Raw genomic sequence first — 24,084 nt, 5'->3', positions numbered from 1 at the left:
TATATGTTTGGATTTTTTTGAGGTAATTGGTTTATGTGCAAATAGATTTGTTGGTGTATTACTTGAATTTATTTGTTACTTTGACGATAATTATGTAGGTCCCCATTTGTTTCCCTACGTCACACTTTTCATGGATGGCTCACTGTCATGAAAACTGTGGGCGTGAGGAAACTCCTATACGCTGCAGCAGCACCATCAGCATATTAGGGGCCTCTGACCACTGCAAGACCATCAGGGATCGAGGATCTCTGGCGGCAGCAGCGGTCCCATGGCAGTCCGACCACCGTACTTGTAATTGGGTCCATCGGACCGCCAAACTCATAATAAGGCCCTCAGCCTCGATCACAATGCCTCTATGTTACTCTGGAAAGCACTGACGTTAGGTTCCGATTTCACTCGTACAGAGCCATAGAAATTCAGGAGTTATAGTTCCTGAGCTAAGTATAACTTACGCCCCCGCAATGCACTGCCTATGACCTCACATATTACATCACTCATGAAATGGTCAGTGACATCACTGATGACATCATTGCTGATGAATTTCTAAGTGTTTTTTATTCTGTTTCCTAACTATAATGTCCCTGTAACCTTGGTTTTTTGCAGTAAATTTCTATGGGTTTTTTTAATTGTATTTCCTATATTCCGGGTCAAGCTTTACCCAATTGACCAGTGCATCATTACATTCATCCGCAAACTCCTTCCAAGACTGGTGAGACAGTTTCCTACTGCCCCTGAATTTCATCCTATCCTCCTCTTCTTGGGAAACAGGTACCATACTCTGGGAACTGGGAATGGGACATCCTGCACTGGACTCCATATCGCTGCCACCACTGAACTCAACCCTCCCTGGGGAGCCCAGACAATTAAAACTACGCGCAGGGGATAGCCTACCCTCCAGAGCTACTTTGCCTCTGGTGGAGGCCCTCTCAGCCTCCTCTATCCTCTCCTGCGCCAAGACCCTCTCGGTCTCCAGCTTGGCATGCTCTATCCTGAGCTTCTCCATGGCCAGCTGGTGTTCCCTTTCTTTCCTCCTATCTTCCCACTCCTCTGGGGACAGGGAAAGGGATGAGGCACTGCCTCCTACGCTGGACCCAGCAAGGGACTCCCTACCTATGGGGTCTTCACTCTCTACTGGCGTCCAGGTATTGTCATCTTCTTCTGAATCTTCAGGGCTCCCTACAGACCCACCACCCTCCAGGTGTGAGGCCCGGGCCCTTTCTTCCTCACTGCGCTCACGTTTCCATTCACCCTGTTGCCATCCGATCAGGTGGTCCCTCAGTTCGTACAGAGTGTCTGACTCTCTCACCCCTATGTCTCTCTCTCTACAGAACCTTTCCAACTCCTGCATACTGTACCAAACGAGCTCACTGAGATCAAAAGCAGGCTCCATTCTGGCGGACGTTCTGGTGAAAAGATTACACAGGGAACCTAGGGGTCTGAGCTTAACACAGGAGTACACAATTCACAAAAAGGGTTCAGCAAGCTCTCTATCCCAGAAAATTCACACTCACTTGCCTAGTGCCACACACCATTCATCCACACACAACCCTCCCCTCGGACTGGTAAGGCAGTTTCTACCACCTCTGATTCCTCAACCTGACCACAAGTGACACAGGTACCAACTCTCGGCGCAGGGCGGGGAACAAATGTACTGGACACTATTATGCTGCCACCACTGGATCCCACCCTCTGGTGAATCCAGAAACCACACTGCAATTAGGGGGATGATCTACCCTCCCGAGCTAGGGACACCTAACTCACAGTGCACAAAAAACACATTTCCAAAGAAATGACATTTAAAAGCAACCTTAGAACAATAATCCCTATACCATGTGATTATCTAAATGCAGAGTTTTGTAGTGCGGCCAGTTGCTGCTGCGGTACAGCGCAAACGCAAGTCCAAATCCCACCGCTGATCACCAATGTTAGAAATGGGATTTCTGGTTGGCTAGGGCTTGCGCCAAAGCCAGACAGAAACCACCACTCTAGTCAGGGCTGGGGAGTTACACGCCAAAGATAACCCCTGCTCACCCCCTTGGTAGCTTGGCACGAGCAGTCAGGCTTATCCCGGAGGCAATGTGTAAAGCGTTTGCGCACGCACCCAGCCACAACACCCAAGGCCCACCACAAAAGAAACTCCACACAAGGTATTATATGAAAATTGCCTTTGTATTATACCAAAACACATTAGATAAAAACACACACTTTACAATGTGCCAACAGGCACGGGCAGAATTTACAAGGGATTATATGTACAGGGGACAGGGCCACATGGACCACTGTCAGGAATTAGCACTTTGTAGAAATTAGCACTTAGAAAATAGGATAGAAAATTACTGTAGCACAAAATAACTCATGTAGCACACAACCAGTAACTACTGGTAACAGGTAAGTACCACCTACTCAACCCTAACCACCTTAGGAAAATGTCACGCAGGCAATCAGGACCTCACTAGCACCACCTGTACTAGGAGAAAAACAACCACCTAAGTATCACAATACCTGTAGGGGCATAAGCACATTACACATGACGCATCAACACATTCAGAGGTGTAAACACAAGGCACATGACGCATAAACACATTCAGAGGTGCAGGTTTAGGAACAATAGCGCAAAACTCACATTAGCCACCACCTGTGGCAGTCCCTAGGCCAACTGGCCTTGTCGGGGCTAGGACGCCCTGTGTCCAGCAGAGTCAGGGCAAGGCTGCGCAAGCCCAAATGCAGAGGGCCACAACCTAAACGTTGCAGCTGCCCACTAAGTGCTGGGCAGCTGGGAAAATGAGCGTGGGCACCACTGTGCCTTTAGAACCAATCTGTCACACTTGGAGCCTCTCTGGGCTCTAACCACAAGAAATGCCCCCAAAACGATGTGGGAGCCTTCTCGGGCTCTTTAAACAAATAATTTGCCCCCAACGTTGGAGCTACACTGAGCTCTACACAAATGCGCCTCGTGGGAGTCCCTCTGGACTCTACGAAAGGCTGCCCCCGTCGTTGGAGTCCTCTTCGGGGACTCGAGAAATCATTTGTGCCCCCAGGCGTTGGAGCGCACTCGCTCTACACAATTGGGCACCCACGGGAGCACAGGAGGTGCTCCTAATCAAACATGCCTCCACTGGAGCGACCCGGTGAACAGGGACAGAGCCAACAACCCCGTGGAGTCCCACTCACCTGGGACTCCCGTGTTGTCGGCGCTCGGTCCTTCTCCCTGGCGCTGGCTTTCTCTGAGGCCGGGCAGTCGAGCCGCGCTGCCTTGCTCCCTTCACGGGCGGCTTATGGGGCGTTCGCCAGAGCGGGGTAGGCTCCCGCCTGGCTCCTCTGCTGCTGCGAGGCTTCTCCTTTTCTCGCGGTATTTCCTGACGCCGGGACTCCCTGCCCGCTCTGCGTTCCAGTGACGTGGCGGTAGGAGTCCCGTTTGCCAGGCAACCGTCCGGCTTCTCGCGGCGCCGGCGGCAGCGGCGAAGAACTTTCCTCCTCTTTACCGAAGCGCGGGGTGGGCTCCCGCCTTCGGTCCAAATAAAAATACCACGATGGCTCCTACTGTTTAGGCACACAAAGCGGGGTGGGCACCCGCGAAGGCTGGCAATACGGGGTGGGCACCCGCGTTCGTTTTTACGGCCAGAGGTACGCAAATAAGCGGGGTAGGCACCCGCTATGGCGATAAAAATGCGGGGTGGGCACCCGCTCGTAATAGGAGCATACCGTGGGGTAGGCACCCGCTTTTTCAAGCAATCCCAATGGGGGGGGGGTCCCTACACGGTGCAGCTTCGCGCTGCAGGCCCCCAGCAGTCCTCCTGGGGCACACACACAGCGCTCCCAGCTGCAGCAGGTGAAAAGTCCAGGAAAGGTCCTAGGTAGGTAGGAAGGCAGGGGGCAAGGCTGGGCCAGGGGCCAGCTCACTGGGCCCTCCAGGCAGGAAGGCAGTCCTAAGTGGCGGTTCCTCCTGGCCTCCAGCAGCAGCAGCCCCCCCTCAGATAGGATCCTGGAAGAGAACAAATTGTAAGGGGACACAGCCCCTTCTTATACTGTAAACCCCTTTGTTCTTGGTTCAGGGTGAGGGGGAAAACCAGTCGCAGCTGGTTGGGGAGCACCCTTGATGTGCTCAGCCCCTCACTCTATTCACTGGCAGGGTTAGGGTCATCAGTCGCACCACAGGGTGCGAAGCCAGCATTGTGTGGGGAAAGCCCTGCCCTATTCAGGTCCAAGGTGCACTCCTCCCCAGCCATCAGCATGCTAATCTCACACTCACCACTGGGGCAGACCCAACCAGACTCATGGAGCCAGGCTCACCAGCTAGCTCCAGCCAATCACACGCCAGACACACTTTACACTAATATGCCAACTCCTAGAAGTGGCACTTCCGCACATGACATAATCACGCATTATACATCATTGCGAAGCATTCGATCACACGAGTCCGCACATACCAAACTCGAGCCTGCACACCCCACGCATCAGGAACTACCAGGGACACATACATTCCCAATGCATTCCTATGGGAGGGCAGGCCTATCTCACTACATGCACTCAGAGTGCGCACGCACTTTACTCTGGGACACAGGGAAAGTGCGCAGAAACCAAAAATCATTACCACCAGGTCACCATTAAAAGCTAAAAGTTCAGGGGTGAACCTGCCAGAAGGGCCAAGTCCAACACTAATTATAACGTTTCTGTAACTTTGTGTTTTTTCAGTGAATTTCAAAGGTTTTTTCAACTCTATTTCCAAACTATAACATCCCTGTAACCTTTGCTTTTTTAGTGAATTTTCTGTGAATATATTTCTTTTTTTACATTTTAGTTCCTAACTATAACCTGTAAACTTTGAGAATGGGTGTGTGAGTGGCTCCATGGGTCTGTGAGTGGGTGTGTGATTGCCTGTGTGGGTCTGTGAGTGGGTGTGTGGGTAGTGCTAAGGGTCTGTGAGTGGGTGTGTGAGTGCCTGTGTGGGTCTGTGAGTGGGTGTATGAGTGCTTGTGTGGATCTGTGAGTGGGTTTATGCATGGCAGTGGAGGTCTGTGAGTGGGTTTGTGAGTGCCTGTGTGTGTCTAGGAGTGGGGTGGGAGTAGGAGTGGTGCTATGGGTCTGTTATTGGGGGTGTGAGTGCCTGTGTGTGTCTGTGAGTGGGTGTGAGAGTGCCTGTGCGTGTCTGTGGGTGTGTGAGTTGCGCTATCAATTTTGGGGATTTGCATACTTAGGGTACTTAAAAGGGAGAACTATGGACTCTGCTCTCACCCGGAGACACCAAGAAAGAAACTACAGACCCGATTGCGCTCCATTAGATCAATGATGCATTTACCTCCATTAAGGATTTCAGATTGTTTTCCAATGTGGAATACAAGAGGAAACACATTGAATTTCCTTTACCAAGCCAAAGAAGATATGGACGTTTGTGTTTTACTGAAGTGAAGCTTTAACTGAAGCACCTGCTATATTTATATTTGTAAGTACTTCCCGTTGAGGTTTGATTTCTGTGAAATGCACACCAGGTCCAGAATGGATTCTCATTTTGTCCCTCAAGATTCCCCAGTTTTTACCGAAAACGTCTACCCAACTGGAGTACTTTCATCTGGTTAAATAGTAAATGCTACCTCGTTGGGTAAATGTCTTGTGGATATCCTTCACTACAGCTATATTAAGTACCACAAGTTAATACTTGCAGAGACCTTGTATGCAAGTAATTTTGCAATATGATTGTACCTCAAGTTTTCTTCCTCCACACAGTTGTGTTAATGTCAATCCTCTCCCTGAGAAGATGACGAGAATACAAAGAGGTAAATCTGTACCAAACAGGGGTACTTGCTCTTGACTAAATAAAGTAAGTAGTTCCTTGTTTGATGGAGCTGTCCTCGTATTCAATGTACATAACAAGGGAACCCCTGTACTGGAATAACAGTTCCTGAGACAGGGAAAACATAAGAAGGGAAACCCTGTACTGGAATAACAGTTCCTGAGACAGGGAAAAAAACTAATAATAGTGTCAATTCTCAGGCAACTATCCATATTGTTTTAAATCCTATATATGTCAAAATAAGGCTCAATACACACAATTTATTTAAAAATTATCAAAACTTCATCAAATTTATTAATGGACTCCCCAACCTATAATATCTATATACATATCTAAAAACATTCTTGTATCATTCATTTAGTCACACCACTCATAACCCATACTCTTCAAAACATATAGAAGCTGTGAGACATCTGTGTCTTTTTCCAATGTTGTTGATACATATAACATACCCAGACTGGAAGTCTAATTTCGCAAACCTATAACAATTATAATGAATGTATTACAGGTAAAGTTCAAAACAATTATTCATGAATCCAAATCTTGACTCTTCCATTATTTGATGCTTTCCTTTGGTCAGAGTATAAAAGATGCTCCAGCTTTCTTCATCTATTTCATATTTTAAGTATGTGAAGGGTATTCCATTAATCTCGTATTCTATATGCGTGTATCAGCTAATAAGCCTTCCTCAGGAGTCCCATGTCAAAAATATAGTGTTCCTAAAGATATAAATATTTCAATTACTATGAGCCCTATATAACTAACATATTTATATTGTGTGTAACCAACCACCAAGTGACCCGCATTCCTTCCCAAATGTGATATGTTAAAATAAAATGTTCAATGTAATGCTTTATCGCAGTTCATTACTTAGTTTCGTTAAAAATAACCAGTGTAAATTAAAAACAGAAAAATTATAGTATCCCATAATCCCATCCATGGGACTATTAATAAAAGTGTCATATAGAATAACCTTGTGTGGGTTTCAAGTGATTGCATGCACTACTCAGAAGTGAGAGTGTCTCAGTCTCAAATCTATTTTGCACCTTAGAATGGACTTTCAGAAAGCCTATACTTACTTGGATAATTTTAATATCCATTCATGCAGTTATCAAATTTCCTGTTTCTTTCATGGATTGCAATATATTTCCTGCTGGAAAAACAATATGCATTCCTTACAAAACAATCTCCATTATATTTAAAGTAGATTCTCCAAGGTCAAATAGGGCAATAACATACCTTGTCATTGAATATAACAGTCATTAAAATGGACTTTATCCTATTCAATCTTGCCATGTAATGCTTCTATCGAGGTGATGGCCTCTTTCCAACTTTTAAGGGGTTAGCTCATGACTGTGCCCTGTTCTTTGTCCAATCCCCTACAAAGGAAAAGATTCCATTATGTGCCTGAATGCGATGAAATTCGAAAATGATTTAAAGCATTTTTCTATTCTGCCCCTTATTCTTTATATCCATTCTCTTACCGGAACAATGGAAACAAATCGTGTTGTGCTGATTTCATAAAAAATCACAAGCAATACTTGTGGGTGCGTCTTCCGTTTCTGCTCTCTGTGAGTCAAAGATAGAAAAAGGACTGTTGTCTTCATATTCATCTGCATCAATAACGTGTCACCAAAATCATCTGGAAACACACTTGGGGGCCTTTTGATAAGCTGTCCATCAACATGGGTAAAGGCGGGAAGACCTTTGCATACTATTAAGGAAAACGGGGAATTGAATGGGGGAGGGGGGCTGCACAGCCCCCCTCCCAAGCTGATTTCAGCCTGAGGGCCCCATCCCCTGGGGCCTGGCAACAATTGAATGCAGGAGGGGGGGCGAGCAGCCCCCCTCTCTGGGCCGATTTCGGCCCCGGAGACCCCATCCCCCAGGGACCTGCTTTGTTATTTTGGGTGCCCTGGAATCTACACAGGGTGCCCAGTCTGCACCGCTGGGAACCACGGAGGAAGCCTGAATACCCCCACGGTCCCTGCTGTCTCCCTGCCTCCAGATGGCCTAGCCAGCATTGCTTCCAAATACAGGAACTGTTAAATATGCAGCTCCCTCTGTGTGGGAGCAATCCTTTTGTCTGTTTCCCTACCCGCATGACAGCAGGCAGGATAATAGATGAAAACTCCGCTCCGAGAAAGCGGTAGCAGTTAGACAGCTCCCACTTGCTGAGAGTGGAGCTAGAGTTTGGTCTGACTTGGCAGGAGCTGTCAAAGCACCCGCCAAGTCAGAGCAAACAGCTAAGTCCTGGGGGTGGGCACCCCAGGACATAGGGAGCCAGCCCTGGTGGGTGGCGGTCCCCAGGGCCATTAATGACTACAGGAGGGGACCGCATCGCCCCCTCCTTCTATATGAACGGTCTGGCCCTGGGGAGGTGGTTGTTCCCGGGGCCGTATATATCGCCCGGGAGGGGGGCCGCACAGCTGCCTTCCCGTTTTTTTATTCTTCATAGCCTGGAGTAGGTGGTAGTCACCAGGGCTTCTACAAAGCCCAGGAGGGGGTGTCTGCACGGCCCCCTCCTTTTATAAAAATAAAGCCTAGGGAGGTGATGGTCCCTGGGGCTTCTACCAAGCCCAGGAGGGCTGCGGTCAGCACAGCCCCCCCCTTCTTTTATAAAAATAAAGCCCCCTTCTTTTATAAAAAATAAAGTCTTAGAAGGGGCCCCATGCACCCCCTCCCATTTTCGGCAAAAAAACTATTAAACATTTTTTTTGCCCTGGGGTGCTGAAATGTACTCATTATATACCTGATGAGCATTTCTGAGGTCTTACTATCTGATGTCACTTCTTGTGATGTCACATCCAGTGAGGTCACTTCCTGTTATGTCACGTGCACTGTCACGCGTCGTGACATCATGCGCTGTGATGGCACGCGTCATGATTTCACTTGCATACTGCCTAACCTGGTTAGTCCCCCCACTTCTTTTTTAGGTCGAGTCTAGCGCAGCGCGCATGCGCTGCCCTAGGAAAACGACCTCTTGGAATCACTCTGGACTTTCCACACGCTTGTGCGTGTGATTTTTTTCTGCATTATTTCAATTGGTCTTTACGTGTGTCTTTCTAAAAAGACAGCACGCAATTGGGCAAAGGCGGCTGCATGTCCCACCTTTCCCAGTAAATGTATCCGCCCACGGCCTAAGGCTTGCGGTTACGAGCAGGGGCGCCATCTGTTCGGGGTCATGTCCCATCTGTTTGTAATCAGCGCGTTTGTGTTCTCCGTGCTGCCGTGCTCACTCGCCTCCGCTTCTCTCTCGCGCCATTCTTTTTAACCATGCCTCCCTTCACATGCCACATACACAAGCACAGCCCTGCCAATGCTCTCTTTGCAATGAGAAACTCGTGCATTCGCTGTCATGCTAGGCCCATTGCTGTTGACTTGTAGAAGGAGGAACGCAATCTTAACTTTAAGGCAAGCACCCTATTAATCTTATGTTTGACCGCACAAGCGTAGGTTCGAACCCCAACGCGTCTGCTCAGCCTTTCATCCTACTAGAGGCCAACGGACTAATTAACATTCATTCAGTTGGCAATAAACATCTGTTACTCAGCACCAAGATGCAGCATACTCCAGCCCCGGCTTCTTTTGCACACTGGGATAACTCACTTTCACCTCCTTTCAATTCGCCTCCTGATTTTCTCTACTGCTCGCTTTCTGATTTGGTACTGATTTGGTACTGGCATTATATAATAGGAGCCAGCAGCAGCGGCGAGCAGGCTGCCATCTGTTTTGGGTCAGGTTTAATTTCCAGACCGTGTCACTTTCATTACAAGGCGTGTACCCTCCACCCCACCTCCACAAGAGTGCGCTTTCATTTTCTCTAAAACACAAAGGAACAGAAACAAAATCAATTACGGTGACATCTAACTTTTCAGCGGAATCGTCAGCACCGTTTCATGAGCGGACCTTGGCCAACAAGCCTACCATGGAAGGCAACAAGCAGCTGCTACAGTGGTTAAAGCTCCTTAAAGACCACTCATGTCTTGGGGAGGAAGGGAACGATCCTCGTGGGGTTTCAGTAAATAGCCACATTGTGATGCTTAACCATTTATTGACCGGATGATCATGCTTCTGGTTAAACAAAACAGAAGAACATTAGCAACCAGCATTTTACCCTAACTGTTGTGGAGAAAAACCAAACATCTACAGCAGGTAGGCACAGCGTAACTCTACAGAGTGCATCTTTTTGCTCCCCCACCTCAGAAATCTGCAAGCACTTCTCCTTTCATTCCTTTTTATTTTTTGCATTATGTAGCACAAATGAAGGTATCAAAGCACTTTACATAAGTACTAGTTCCATTACCGAAATCTGCCGGGTGGGTGATAATGAGCTACATGGCTAAACACTTAAAAGGTCCCAAAGGCGAGACCTATTGGCTATGCCAATGCTTGTTTAGGATTTGTGCCCTGCCCTCTTCCCATTCTGCAGGGGGTCCCATTATATTTCATTACGCCACCAATGACGTGGCACCATTGCGCCTGCTGGTTATTCTCCGCCTCTTCTTTTGTGACGTGTTCCGTGCTGTCCTAACTGAAACCTCTGGAATGTTATGATTGATTCCACATGTCACCTGTTCCAGGGCTCTTTATATTGGAACACTGGAATCGGTCGGGTGTGCTACCTGGCGAGATGGGTGTCTTAGGGTTTGCCACAATAAATATTCAAATTAATTTTGGAATTATTTTCTGATTTTGACCACATCGTCTGATTTCTGGGTTCGTAGGAGGGCAGCTTGTTTGTACTGCGCCAGGCAATTGGGGGCATATTATCAAGCACGGCGTTAAAATTATCGCCGCTCTAGCGGCAGAAAACGGCCGCTAAAGCGGCGATAATGGGCTTGATAATATGCCGCAGAGAATTCCTATAGAAGCCCATGTTGACCCCAGAACATGGGCTTCTATGGGAATTCACAAGGGCATATTATCAAGCCCATTATCGCCGCATTAGCAGCAGTTTTCTGCCGCTAAAGCGACGATAATTTTAACGCAGTTTCTTGATAACATGCCCCCAAGTCCTATGAAAAATGAACAATCAAACAGCTTCCTTCGTGTTTCTGGAGTCTGGGCGAGCACTTCTTTGCGGGTCTTTTGCAAAGACCGCCGGACTCCTGAGCCAGGGCATCTCGTCATGTTGTCTCGATGATCCTGGTGGTGTGTCCCGGTCCTTCCCCGTCATCGGGTGAATGCGTCGCGCATGGAGATATGAACGAGCCAATCAATGCCTTCTGCATACATTCGCTGTGCGGTTTTGAGAATTAATGGATCAAACAGTCTTTATTTCGACTTATTGTCATAAAAGACGAATAAAACAAATCTCATCATCATTTACAAAAACAATATTTAAAAAACAATTCGTCATCAGGTGTTTCCAATTTAGGCTACACACTTAGGTTATATACATAATTCATGATACTAAGACTAGAAACAGCAGGATTTAGGTTCACTACATGTGTGGCATTCCTACTCAACCAAGTAAAAAAATAAATATCTGTCTTTCATAAAAACACACTAAAAAAATAAAAGTTCCACATTTGTACTGAGGTTATTTTAGGGCGGCTGGAGGGCTTTCAGTTTCCCCACTCTTATTAACCACATCCGTTTCAAGAATTTAGCTAAAGCTATCACTATTATTTCAGAACAGTCAGTTTGAAATATTCTCAGTGCATTGATCCCCGTCCTAATACCCTTTTGTATACAGACTGCTCTTATCCATCTTAGGCGGGGGACCTTGTATTCTGGGCAGATAAACAGGATATGTGCTATGGTTTCAGGATAAATTATGCAAAAAGGGCACATTTGGTCATTTTTACTAGATGCCCATTTACAGGTGACCGTGTTCAGTGGGAGAGTACCTACCCTGAACTGGTGGTATAATTTCCTATCAAGAGGCAATGTGATCAAATCCCAGTACATCTCATACCCAGTAGTGTGTTTCAGCTCCAAAAAGACCTTAGTATGTGATGAATCACTGTGTGACTGGAACTCCTCCTGGGATATGAGTGACCAGTAAGCCTCTTTTAACTGTAATTTGGTAGGAAATGATGTCCCCTGTGGATTATCCCAAAGATCCCCCATTCCTAGGGACTTTAAGAGAGTTTTTACCTTTCTAAACCATAGAATTTTGCCCCCCGAATCCATATTACGCGTCTCCAGAAGTGCTAACGCATAATGATTCAGTTCAGGGGTTACCCACAGTCTTCTCCAGTAGGCAACTGGTCTAAATCTACATATATTTTCTAGACTCTGACATCCCAAATCCATGCGCAGGGGTATGAGTGGCGTAGATTGTGGGAGGCCTGTTATGCAGCGAAGAAATCTATTATGTGCTTTTTGTAAGCCTGCTATTTCAGACGACCCCCACAGTTCTGCTCCATATAGCATGGAAGATCTTACTCTTGAGTCGTAGATTTTTAGTACTGGGGCTATAGGTTTAGTGGCTGACAACTTGAATTCTCTTAGAAGAGCGCCAGATAGTTGCGCGTGCTTGGAGATTAGATGGGCCACATGTGGCTTCCACTGTAACCTGGAGCCCAACGTGATACCCAGGTAATTGAAACTATCAGTCTGCTCTAATAGTTCCCCAGTCATAAAGACTCTGCCCCTAATGTTCCTGTGCCTGTGCATCGTCATAAATTTAGTTTTAGAAACATTAACAGAAAGGCCATAGTCGTTACAAAATTTTTCAAAGCAGTCTATTGCCTTCTGTAACCCTTCCTGAGTCTTTGATAATAGGAGGGTATCGTCGGCAAACATTAACAGGGGGACGGGGATGCCGTTCTGTTTGGGTGCGTCAGTAATAGAGTCCCTATAGTAATCTGTAACTCTATATATAGTGTGAATAATGTGGGTGCCAGCACGCATCCTTGCCGGACACCCCTTTCCGTTGGGAAGCTGACAGTCACCTGACTCTGGTTACCCCATCTGACCTGCGCATAGTTGTTTTCATGTAATTTAATCAGAATCGCAAGTAATTCAGGTGGGATACCCTGCTCGCGGAGCACTCTCCACAGCCTATCTCTCGGGACTAGGTCAAATGCAGCCTTTAAATCAACAAAGGCTGCATATAATGTGCCACCCCCCAGAACCACCCATTTCCAATATATTGTGGAAAATCTAAAAACTTGGTCCACCGTACTGGTCAGGGGTCGGAAGCCAGCCTGTAAAGTGGACATGACTCCCGATTCCTCAATCCAGGTCTGGACCCTGAGAAGTACCATTCTAGCCACAACCTTCTGGATGCAGGCTATTAGGCTAATTGGCCTGTAGTTTCCCGGGTCAGCTCGGTCACCCTTCTTAAAAATTGGTATGATTTCTGCTCCCCGCCATATATCCGGCACCGTAGTGCCTTTGGCCAAAGTGTTCGCCAATATTTCAATGTAAGGGACCCAGACTGATCTGTTATGCAAGAACAGATCTGCGGGAATTTTATCTGGGCCCGGGGCCCTGCCCTTAGGAATTAGATTAAGGGCACAATCAACATCTTTTTTGGTGAACACTAGCGTGATTACTGGTAGAGGAGGGCTGAGAGAGGCTGGGGCGGGTAGTGGGACATTATATGTATTAGCAAACTGGGACTTGAAGTGCTTGACCCAGTGTTCTGGCGGGACATGGTTACCCGGAACTTGTTTTTGGTTCCCCATGCCCCACCTCACAAGATGCCAGAAGAATTAATCTTAAATTACATTCTAGTATGCACTTCATAGGAAAAAATAGAAACGATTACTGTAAATGTATTTTAAACCACTTGTGTATTGATCTGTGCATAGCGAATGCCTTCTTTGAAGGGCGCATTGAGTTAGCAGCCTGGATTAATTCATTGGGAAAATAATGCCCAGGAAGTCTCCGTATCTTCTCGGCATACAAGATGCTGCAGGTTGAATGACGGCCTTGCGACTCCAATATTACAAAGCATGTTCACGTTAAAGAAGACATGTAAATAAATAGAGCGTTTCATTTATAACAACGGAGCTCCCTCTTGTGGCTGCAGATCAGATGTCATGTAAATACAACATTAATGTAGGTCGCACTTAACCAAAGAAAGTGAATGACATACAGAGCACAATTCTGAATGTATTTATTTTGGCACTGCGAGCAAACGCGTGTGACGTAATTCTGTGTCCCATTTCTCCCCCTTGCAGTGCTGGTGTGGGTCGGACGGGCACGTTTATCGTCATCGATGCTATGATCGATATGATGCATGCCGAACAGAAGGTCGACGTCCATGAGTTTGTGTCTAGAATCCGCCACCAGCGTCCACAAATGGTCCAGACCGATGTAGGTGAAGTCCAAGCCTCTCTGGGCAGTATTTTGAAATTAAGTTGTTGAATTGTGTTACTTGTTATACATAATGACGTAATTAGGGCCTAAAACACTTCCTGCGTGAATGATACATTCAGCTGTATGTTTTGCATTTTAGATGCAGTATTCTTTCATTTATCAAGCCTTACTTGAATACTTCCTCTACGGCGACACCGAGCTGGACGTGGCCTCCCTGGAAAAGCACTTGCAAACCCTGCACAACACCAGCTCACCCTTTGACAGGATAGGCCTGGAAGAGGAATTCAAAGTAAGTGAACAAGAATTACTCCTGTTATTCTAACAAAAAATGTGTGACATACACCAATGAGTGGACAACTGTTCCAGAATAATGATGCTTATAATTGTGTAACATGCTGCCATGTCTATAGAATTATGGTATTGTAACTTTGATAATAATCTTATTCTTAGCCATTGAACATGAAATTATCAATCTTCAACATCGAAGCAAATCTATCTGTCATTTACCTGAAGATGTTGTACTAGACGAGCAGAGGAACTTGGGTGCCCTAGCATCAGCACAGAGAGCTCTAACATACTCGTCCAAAAATGCATTTTGTGTGATATGCCGGTGAGGAAATTGTAAAATGTTTGGTCAGAGTGTATCCATGGCCGAAGCAGATCTTCCATCTTGGATTGCTGTGCGGATTTGTGCAGGAGTATCCGGCCAAATCAGAATTAACTCTCATAATGAGGGCCTAGATGAGTGTTTTCAAAGTGGACAGAATCATAGCAGTTAAACCATGTTTGTCGAACCACATCCTCTTGTGTAAAATCACTCAGACCCATATGCGCCAGATGCCAACAGGCTGGACTTTCTTGCAGTGCTGCCAACATCTCGAGGAGCCAGCTCTGTGGGAGAAACCTCGGGGCATATTTACATGCCTTTATCGCCACCACAACGCCGCTTTTTGTGATGGTGTGGTGGCGATAGGGGCTTCACCTTATTTACAAGGCAGCGTTAAGTCACTGAACGTGGCTTAATGCTGCCGTAAATAAGGCCCCCTTTGGCAGTAGACTTAGCGTGAAAGGAGAGGGCAGTGGGTGTTGCGCTAGGCATTCCACCGCAACACCCATTTATTTTGATGCAGCCCCATATTTACAAGGGTGGTATAAATATGGGGCAGTGCCAACATTAAGACCAGTGAAAAGGTTGAAAATCGGTTAGGACATTCTGGTTTTTCCCCAGTCTTTCATTATCTATTTCTAATGTTGCTCAAAAGTGTTTATTTGGGTAGCTATACATTCTTATTAGTGAAGTCAGCCTTTACCAGTGCTTTAAAATACATGAAATGTAAATGAGATTGGGGCTATGGAGAGATGAGGGGCACTTTTGCCTAGTGGTCATAAGGGAATCCATGGAGGTGGTCATGGGGGGGAAGGCACCAAAAATGATTGTCGCACCGGGCGCCAACAGCTCTAAAATCACCCGTGAGGGTGATTTAAGGGGAAGTGGATTAGGAGATTGGTAACTGTCGTTTGGTACGGTAATGTGACAGTGTGACTCTAGACAGGTAGTGACCCTATGCAAATAAACTTTAGTCCTGCTCCAGGCAGAGCAGGTCGGCCCAACCTTGTAGTCCACAGCCACATTCTGAGGTCGCTTGTACTCCTGTATTCAACTTTTTTATTAATGCTCTTATTAATGTCTTTCTTTGACAGTGGTATAGAGCTTGAACAGTGTAAATGCCGTCTTTTGTGGTTAGTTACCCTGATCCATCGTAAACACAATGACACCAGCATTTATAGGAAATGACACATGTTTATAACATTGGAGGAGTTTGGCATTTCCTCCATTATAAGTATGCAAATTAGATTACTTTATTCAACACAGCTCTGCAATGCTTGCAATGTACTCATTCCTCTTCCCTTGAGGGGCGACTTGTTTAGCTGTAATATGGGATGTTCATACATTTTTTTTCGAGGGAAAGAGAGATCAGTAACTGCCAGTCAGAGTTGCAAAGAAGTATAACGTTCTACTCAATACAATTATTAGTCAGTAGAGCATATGTTCAAAGTCTTATCCCACCTTCTCTCTATAGTTCAAGGTCAAAATGCAGCTCTCAAGGACGAAGGGCATGTTTTACAGATTAGCTTTGGGGATGGGTGCTAAGCAGGTGGGATACGACCTATACAAGACGGGAAACAGTCTTTACAACGCGGCCTGAACCATGCATTTAAGGGCAAGGGCATTTTTAGGGTTTAGGGTGGGTATGGGTTTAATGGGTGGCAAAGGTATTTTTAGGGTGGGTATTGATTTTTGGGTGGTAAGGGTATTATTAAAGCAGTGCTTAATTTGAGCGGGTGGTTTCCGGTGCTGGGCACCAGCATTTAGTTGGTTTCCAGTGCTCGGCGCTGGCACTTAATTGTCAACACTGCACTTATGACAGTCTGCCTCATGGTGGCACTGCTCATCTAATTAAGAGATGAGAAAAACAAGGTTGTTTATTAATACAATATACATTAAAAAATGTACTAATACCTGCCTCCCCAGTCATTCCTTTAGCTTCGGGGACCTGGGATAATCTGATCCGTTGCACTTGCAGGTAAGAGAAATGGATAGTAGTTATTTTGGTACCCCCACTGGCAACGATGACCGGGGCAATGGGTCGTGCAAGCTGCTGTGGCCTCATGGTTAGGGCCCTGGCACTTATTATTTTACTAATTAAGCACTGTTTTAGGGTTTACGGTGCGCATGGGTTTTTGGGTGGCAAGGGTATTTTTAGGGTTTAGGGTGGGTATGTGTTTTTGGGTGGCAAGGATATTTTTGGGTGGATATGGGTTTTTGGGTGGAAAGGGACTTTTTAGGGTTTAGGGTGGGTATGGGTTTTTTGGGTGTAAAGGTATATTTAGGGTGGGTATTTGTTTTTGGGTGGCAAGAGTATTTTTAGGGTTTAGGGTGGGTATGTTTTTTTGGGCGGGAAGGGGATTTTTAGGGTTTAAGGTGGCTATGGGTTTTTGGATGGGAAGGGAATTTTTAGGATTTAGGGTGGGTATGAGTTTTTGGGTGGCAAGTGTATTTTTAGGGTTTAAGGCACATATGAGTTTTTGGGTAGCGAGGGAATTTTTAGGGTTTAGGGTGGGTATGGGTTTTTGGGTGGCAAAGGTACTTTTAGGGTTTAGGGTGGGTATGAATGTTGGGGTTGTGGGCTTATAAGGCAAGACATATATATATATATATATACACACACACACACACACACACACACACAAGCGTGTGTGTGTGTGTGTGTGGGTGTGTGTGTGTGTGTATAATAATCGTAGCGAGTTGGAAGCAGATGACTACAGACCCCGGTGAGGCATCCTGCTCTTTGGAGGGAGATCCGGTGCGGAGGCACTGCCTCTGACTAGCCGGTGTTGAGGTGAGTGAGGCTAAGGGACACGCCGTAGTAGGGCCCAGAGATCTGGAGGCCGATGCCTGTATGCGGCTGAGCACCTGGAGGATCGTGGCGAATTAGAGGCACTGAAATCCGGCCTACGTAAGTCCCTGAAGAGCCGACCACCGGCTGGTGGTGCGGCGGCTCTGCGGACTGGACTGTGCTGCCTGGCTGCCCGCCCGGGCCTGTATTACCTTGGGGGGACTGCTGTGCTGTGAGCACACGTGTGCTGCAGCGACGACGAATCCCCCTGGGATGAGAAGGTGCGGTGATTTGGGACTGATGCATGGTGAGTGTCTGAGGCCTGCTACTCGAGGATAAATCTTTTTTGCCTGCCACCCTACCTGAAAGATGTGCTGCACCGTTGATGCCAAGCCTGGAGATACAGGACTTCGCGGCAGTGTGAGATTTCGGAGCTAGTGGCATATTGCTCCCATGTGCACTATATTGACAGTGTGTTCTAGCCGGCGGCGTGAGGCTGCTGAGTTCAGATTATATAGAGTGGGACAGTACTGACACCCCTGCTGGGGGCTGTTTAACCAGTGAGTTAATCGCAGGGGCAGAGTTGTTTCACCCATTAAGAAATGCCCAAATTTCAAATGCCCAACACTCACTACTGCTGCTGGGAATGGGGATGATCTGCAGACTTTGGATCTGTTCCTTCCACCTCTCCTCTCACCACTCTTGACCTGTGGGCGAGCTGGAGGATGAGGCAGACGATGCTTTCCTGTAACACCGTGACTGATGCTCTCGATTGAACTTTGACGATGCCCCCTGGGCGGAAACTATAACTGTTCTGTACTTACCGTGGTGCCTGATCAACCTTGGCTGATGCCCGGTGGAGCTGTCCTATGCAGCTATTGAGGAGTTTGGCGCTGGTTCACCCCTCGGCCGTCACCTACCCAGCCGGACATCGCACATTGTTTTCCTCGTCTCCCCGTTGTGTTTCCTACCTGCTTTCCTTACCCCTGTTTTACCATTCCCCCCTACCTTTCACCCCCCATAAGACGTGTGTACGCGCTAATAACTCATATTATTGAGTAATCTCCTCTTTTTCTCTTATATCTATACTTGGCTATGTAATCATGTAACCTGTAACTCGCTGATCCTCATGTAAAGCGCTCTGATACCTCCGGGTCTAGCCAGCGCTATATAAAGCTCTTTTAGTATAGATATAAGTATTTTACAGTTAAGTATAAACCCTATATACTATATAAATATGTAAGGGTTTATACTTACCTGTAAAATACTTACATTTTTGTGGTAAAGACGCATGCGTTGTAATGGACACGTTGTAAAGGCATGTGTGGTAAAGGCATGCGTGGTTCCGATAGACTCGCTCTAGTCATCCAGGCATTAGAGCAGCAGGGCACAGTGCAGATATTAATGTTGCACACTCTTCCAGTCTCACGTTACATATCTTGCATTGAAAGCCCAGTTTGAAAGCCCAGGGAGCAAACGAGTTGTGGGAGGAGAGATGACTTGCCTCCACCAATCCTCTAACCCTGAAGTCAGGAGAAAGCCAATTCAGAATAAGAGGCAGCCACCAAAATATCATTAATTTCAAATTTAAAGTTGCTCCACGTCACGTGCAAGTAGCATCCCCATTCTGTTTCATGCTGTGCAATCTGGTATTTGTAATCTTGCATGTATAATTGGAAAATAAATTATTATCATCAAGCAAAATGTGTTCATCGACTGCTATGGAAGCACACTTTAAGAGACTACCAGGGCGAGCTCAAACTTTATTGCAGACCAACAAAAGCTATGCTGTCATAAACATGCGAAATTGCATCATTCATATTGCCCAACAAATCAAACACCTGATGGTTGTTGTGTGGGCCAATCCAAAGTGTCAAAGGTAACAACTCTAATGGCTGAACGGGGTTGACCCAGTGCTTAATTTGAGACAGTGATTTCCGGTGCTCAACACCAGCATTTAATTGGTTTCCGGTGTCCGGCACCGGCACACAATTGTCAACACTATATTTAGAACAGTAGACCACATGGTGGCGCTGCTCATCTAATTTAAAGATTAGCAGAACAACTGGTGTTTAGGTATACAATATACATTAAAATAGTACTAATACCTGCCTCCCCATCCATTCCTTTAGCTTTGGGGACTTGGAATAATCTGAACTGTCACATTTACACGCAAGAGAGATGGTTAGTAGTTTTGGCAGCGGTGACAAGGGCGATGGGTGGTGCAAGCTGCAGTGACCTCATGGTCAGAGCCCTGGCACTTAATATTTTACAAATTAAGCACTGCGTTGACCCCTTGCCTTGTTCTATGTTTGGTGGTCTGTGGACTAAACCAACATTTGAAAGACAACTCAACTGGATAAAGGCTGAAGGAGACTGACCCCAATTCCCTCTATGTATATGTATTACTATTTTACGAATTCTAATTTTATGCCATTACATGAGGCTTGCAGGCAGCTAAAGCTGTCAAGTGAAGTCAAGATCAACATAATTCGGCATATTTGCCATAAAAGCAAAAAACAACTACAAAGAACACATGATATATATTTAAAAAGCTATCTTTTACCCTATAACTAAAAAGAGGTGATCATGACACATTCCTTTTACAATATCAGTAACACACAAACAAGGCTTGCATTAGCCCAGGCATGTCCAGGTGCTTGTTGGACCCTAGTACTTTCACTAGAAAACTTGCTGTAGGGCGATCTATCACACGATGCACAGAAAAAAGCTCACATCCATGTATAGCAGATGCGACAAAGAGCACATGAAGGGCAAAATATGGAGTTGGCTCCTTTGCTTTTAATGTGGATAAACTGTGAAACAGCCTTGCCAACTCATTGCGATCAGAATTAAGGAACTCTCCTTTCGCAAATCATTAAAGACCTGGCTCATCCAGAACATCTCACTCTAGGTTTCTCTAACCGTCCTGTGCCACACTATCAGTACTGGGATGCCTAAGGGTAGCTATGTGCTATATAAGTGCTAAATAGAATAGACTAGGACAAGGGGGTGCTGTCACATTCCAGAGTTCCTGGCTAAATGAGTTCCTGGTAACATCATCATGCAGCAGGGCAGGCCTCTGTAATTATTGTGAGGGTATTATAAATGTAGTGCACTGCATGCCTAATTGTCTCTGCTGCACTGACCCTTCAATTGACAAACACACAGCAGCTGACTTACATGTACGCACAACTTGTATGTACTCAAGAAGGCCTCGAGAACACCTCAAAGGGCAGTCTGATCCATGTTGTGTCCAGACCACAACACAACCATGTCTATTTTACACCATTTAAAAGAAAGATGCAGAAGGGTACTGTGCTGTGGTGCTTTGTCTGGACATCAGCTTCACATGTTTTAGTGACTTAGAGACATTGCATTTTCCCATGCTATTCCCTACTAGCAGACTGAGCTGCACTCATCCATGCCTGGTCAAGTGATTCCAAACCATAAATGCCATTGGTTTGTTCCCCCTATAAGTCAGATTGCTTTTCCTCTGAAGATCCCAGCCACCGCCTGCCTCAACTGCTCCTAGACTGGCTCTGAGTACAAAATCCGTTGGGACGTAGGAAAAGACAGAAGAGTGCTCATGCGTTTCTGGTTCAAATGGACCCTCGTCCTCTGTTCATATGATTGGTGCACACTTCTTTTGATAAGAGGTGAGAGGTAAGTTCAGTATGAGATGTTGTTGCTTGGTCCCCGGACATGCCTTGATCTTCGTGGCTAGGAGGCCCTCCTTTCTCACTGTACTTCTAGCGTGTGCACTGGCGTAACGGAATTTGAGCCCCCCCCCCTACAAAGTACGTGGAGTGGCCCCCTCTGGACTCAATTGGGAGCTCTCCGGCAAGAATACTGTGCCGAGGGGGCCCACAGGAGCTTGGGGTCCCCCCTGCACCATGGCGGCGGGGGCCTGTGTTACGCCACTGGTCGTGTGGTGAGCTTCGGGACCACCATCTCTTCTTCCTGTCTGCCCAGCCTACAAAAATGCTTGGCAGACAATCGTGCATTTTTGGGAGATGCTGACTGTTCTGCAGAGTAATAGGATTTATTTTCCTGCTCCTCTTCTGTGCTAGCCGGTGCCTGCAGTGCAACCACTGTTGCTGTATCCTGGCAGGGGCAGATCCTCCGCTAAGGCGGAGGAGCATCGCGCCACTGCCTTTCAGCACAGCAAAAAAGGAAAAATAAAATGATAATAAAGCAATGTCATCACTTTCTTTTTCTATGCTGGGGCAGTTTTGTGGGGTGGGGCAGGGCTAGGCTGCGCAGGGGGAAGATTGGTGGCACCCTCCTAAGTGTGCATAAATATTTAGCAGGCCCTCTGGAAGTAGAGGACGGAAGAGAGGCAGCGGCCGGCCAGCGGGTCAGTGATTTAAAACAAAAAAATCTACACTCGTTCCCCTTTCCCTCTTCCGGCCCCACTACAGATTCGCGGGAGCAGCCGCGGCTGTATCCTGCACCGGGTCCTGCTGTCTGCTGCCTCACTTTGTGTTGCCTACTGTGGAGGATGAGAGATAAAGAGTCCATGTGTGTTATGTGAGCATGTTCTATAAATGATACAGTAGCAATGGATCTAGAGAAAATCGCTCTATAACATTATAGTAGAAAATGTGCACATTACACCTCTTCAAAAAGATGGATGTCACACATGGCTGTCCCATTGTTGCAGCAGTCACAGACATTACTGGACCACATGGTCTATCCTGAACATGCACCTCAGCTCTGCATCAGTAGCTAACAATCTAAATGTTAGGCTGACATTCAACGGTAATTTCTATGATGGTTTTACTTACACAAGCAACATGTCACGGCCATCCTCTACTATTCCCACAAATTGATACTTGGCTAACACTAAACCAGTCATTCCTCTATACATGAATTTGACAAGGCTCTCTGATTATCATGACAGGTATAAGAGACAGCATGCAAAGCAAAACACAACGTCGAGTAGATGACATACCTTGACATTGAAAGAAAACGGACTCACCACCATGCTGCTGCTCATGTGCTTCCACCTGCCTTAGGATGTCTGGCAAGACCTTCTCCGCGACCATACCTATGTAGTGGGATGAATGTGGAGGAATACTTTGCCTTGCAGTTGTAGGGCCTCCTCAGGATTTCCTGTGGCTTAGTCCTGGACCGGTTGCAGGGATCTAGCTAATGCTTATGGACCCTCTTGGCTGGTTGCGTGACAGTCCCACTTTACATTTCCAGGCAGAAGATGGTCTGCTTTCCAGGCATGCACTCCAGCTCCTCTTGTTTTTGCACACCACACCACCCCTCCACCTCCACCCATAAAAAGGAGGAATCGTGTGGACAATCCCCTATGCCAAATAATGTCAACTTCCACCTGGACAAATGGGAGAGTCCTTTCCTTCCTCCCCTCAGTCATTTTGTGACAGTTTACGTAGAAGAAATAGTGTTACGGAGTTGAAAGCTGCTCTGCCCTCAAGATGGCTAATAATGGCTGATATTGCACTTCGGCATTGTTTACTTTCAGGCATGCAGTGCTGGTTGATCCACCTCTGATGCGTACACATATTCTACTTAGGCTTTGAAAAGCACAGAAAGAGGGGTTAGACCAGAGGGAACATGGGTCAACAGCTCCTGATGCATAGAGGAGGCCCTTGCGGTAGCATAAAAATGTGTACTCCAAATACCTGAGTCACACAAAATCATGGTGTGGATTGTTAAATCTAGTCGGCGTACGAAAACGTGCAGTGGATGTATTATGCCACACAAAATACATGGGGCAAAAGATCTTTGTGCTTACTAAAGTGTCATTCTGCTCTCTATTCGCCTGGCCATTTGTAGACACTGTATCTTCCTATGACTGAGAATGATGGCTCAGGATGTTATGTGTGGGCAGAGTTATCATCCATCTTTTATCATTGACGCAACGCAGACAAACCACTGGTACACAACAGCCAAGTGAGCATTACCGTGACAAAGGCGGGGATGGTATTTATGTGGGGTGTTGGCAGTCAGCTCCTGTTCCATTCAGTAATCTCTATGCCCAGGATCACATCTGCATGAAATTGCCATCTCCCTACTACCTCTTTGTCAGACAGCTGAACGAGGGTGATCCTCTGTATACCACCTTTTTCTTCCTCAAGTAGTGGTTCCTCAGGATGAGGGATGGTGCAACCAACACTGAAGGCGACATTGTGGAAAGGTGTTATGCTTTTTGCTGGCTTATGTGTAGTGCATATCTTTCTGTGCTTGATTGACGGAGTCATGAGAAGCAGCTAGGAAGGGGTGTGATTGGTTATTGGTTAAATGAGAAGCAGCGGCCAAGATGTGCAATGCACGGGGTTGGCAATGCCCCCCCACCAGTGGCGTAGCAAAGTCAGGTGGTACCCAGTGCGGAAAATTTCTTGTCACCCCCGCCCACATTGAAATTATTAAAATAAGGGGAAAAAAGATGGTTACACATATTTTTGCCATTTTGCCACCCTCCTCGGTGCCATTTTGTCACCCCCCTCAGTGATGACACCCAGGGTGGCCCACACCCACTGCACCCCCCTTCCTACGCCACTGCCCCCCATCTCTGGATTAAAATATTTAAATGTATGTTTTCTTTTGGATTTCTGTTAACTTTGTTTACATCTGACAGTGTTA

The 24,084-nt window shown here is 46.4% G+C and overlaps 1 protein-coding gene across 3 annotated transcripts in view; it reads left to right on the top strand.

The window, feature by feature from the left end:
- Positions 1-24,084, top strand: part of PTPRE (protein tyrosine phosphatase receptor type E) — an 895,414-nt gene that overhangs the window by 757,374 nt on the left and 113,956 nt on the right. For all 3 annotated transcript variants that reach the window (XM_085606227.1, XM_085606229.1, XM_085606228.1), the window contains 2 exons: positions 13,930-14,065; positions 14,208-14,357. In XM_085606227.1, the coding sequence (XP_085462353.1) occupies positions 13,930-14,065; positions 14,208-14,357 (286 nt within the window). The remainder of the gene's footprint in view (positions 1-13,929; positions 14,066-14,207; positions 14,358-24,084) is intronic.

This window comes from Triturus cristatus, chromosome 1_2 (assembly GCF_964204655.1).
Source record: "Triturus cristatus chromosome 1_2, aTriCri1.1, whole genome shotgun sequence".
Taxonomy (NCBI): Eukaryota; Metazoa; Chordata; class Amphibia; order Caudata; family Salamandridae; genus Triturus; species Triturus cristatus.
Note: the sequence above shows the minus strand (reverse complement) of the source record. Positions and strands in the feature narration are given on the sequence as shown.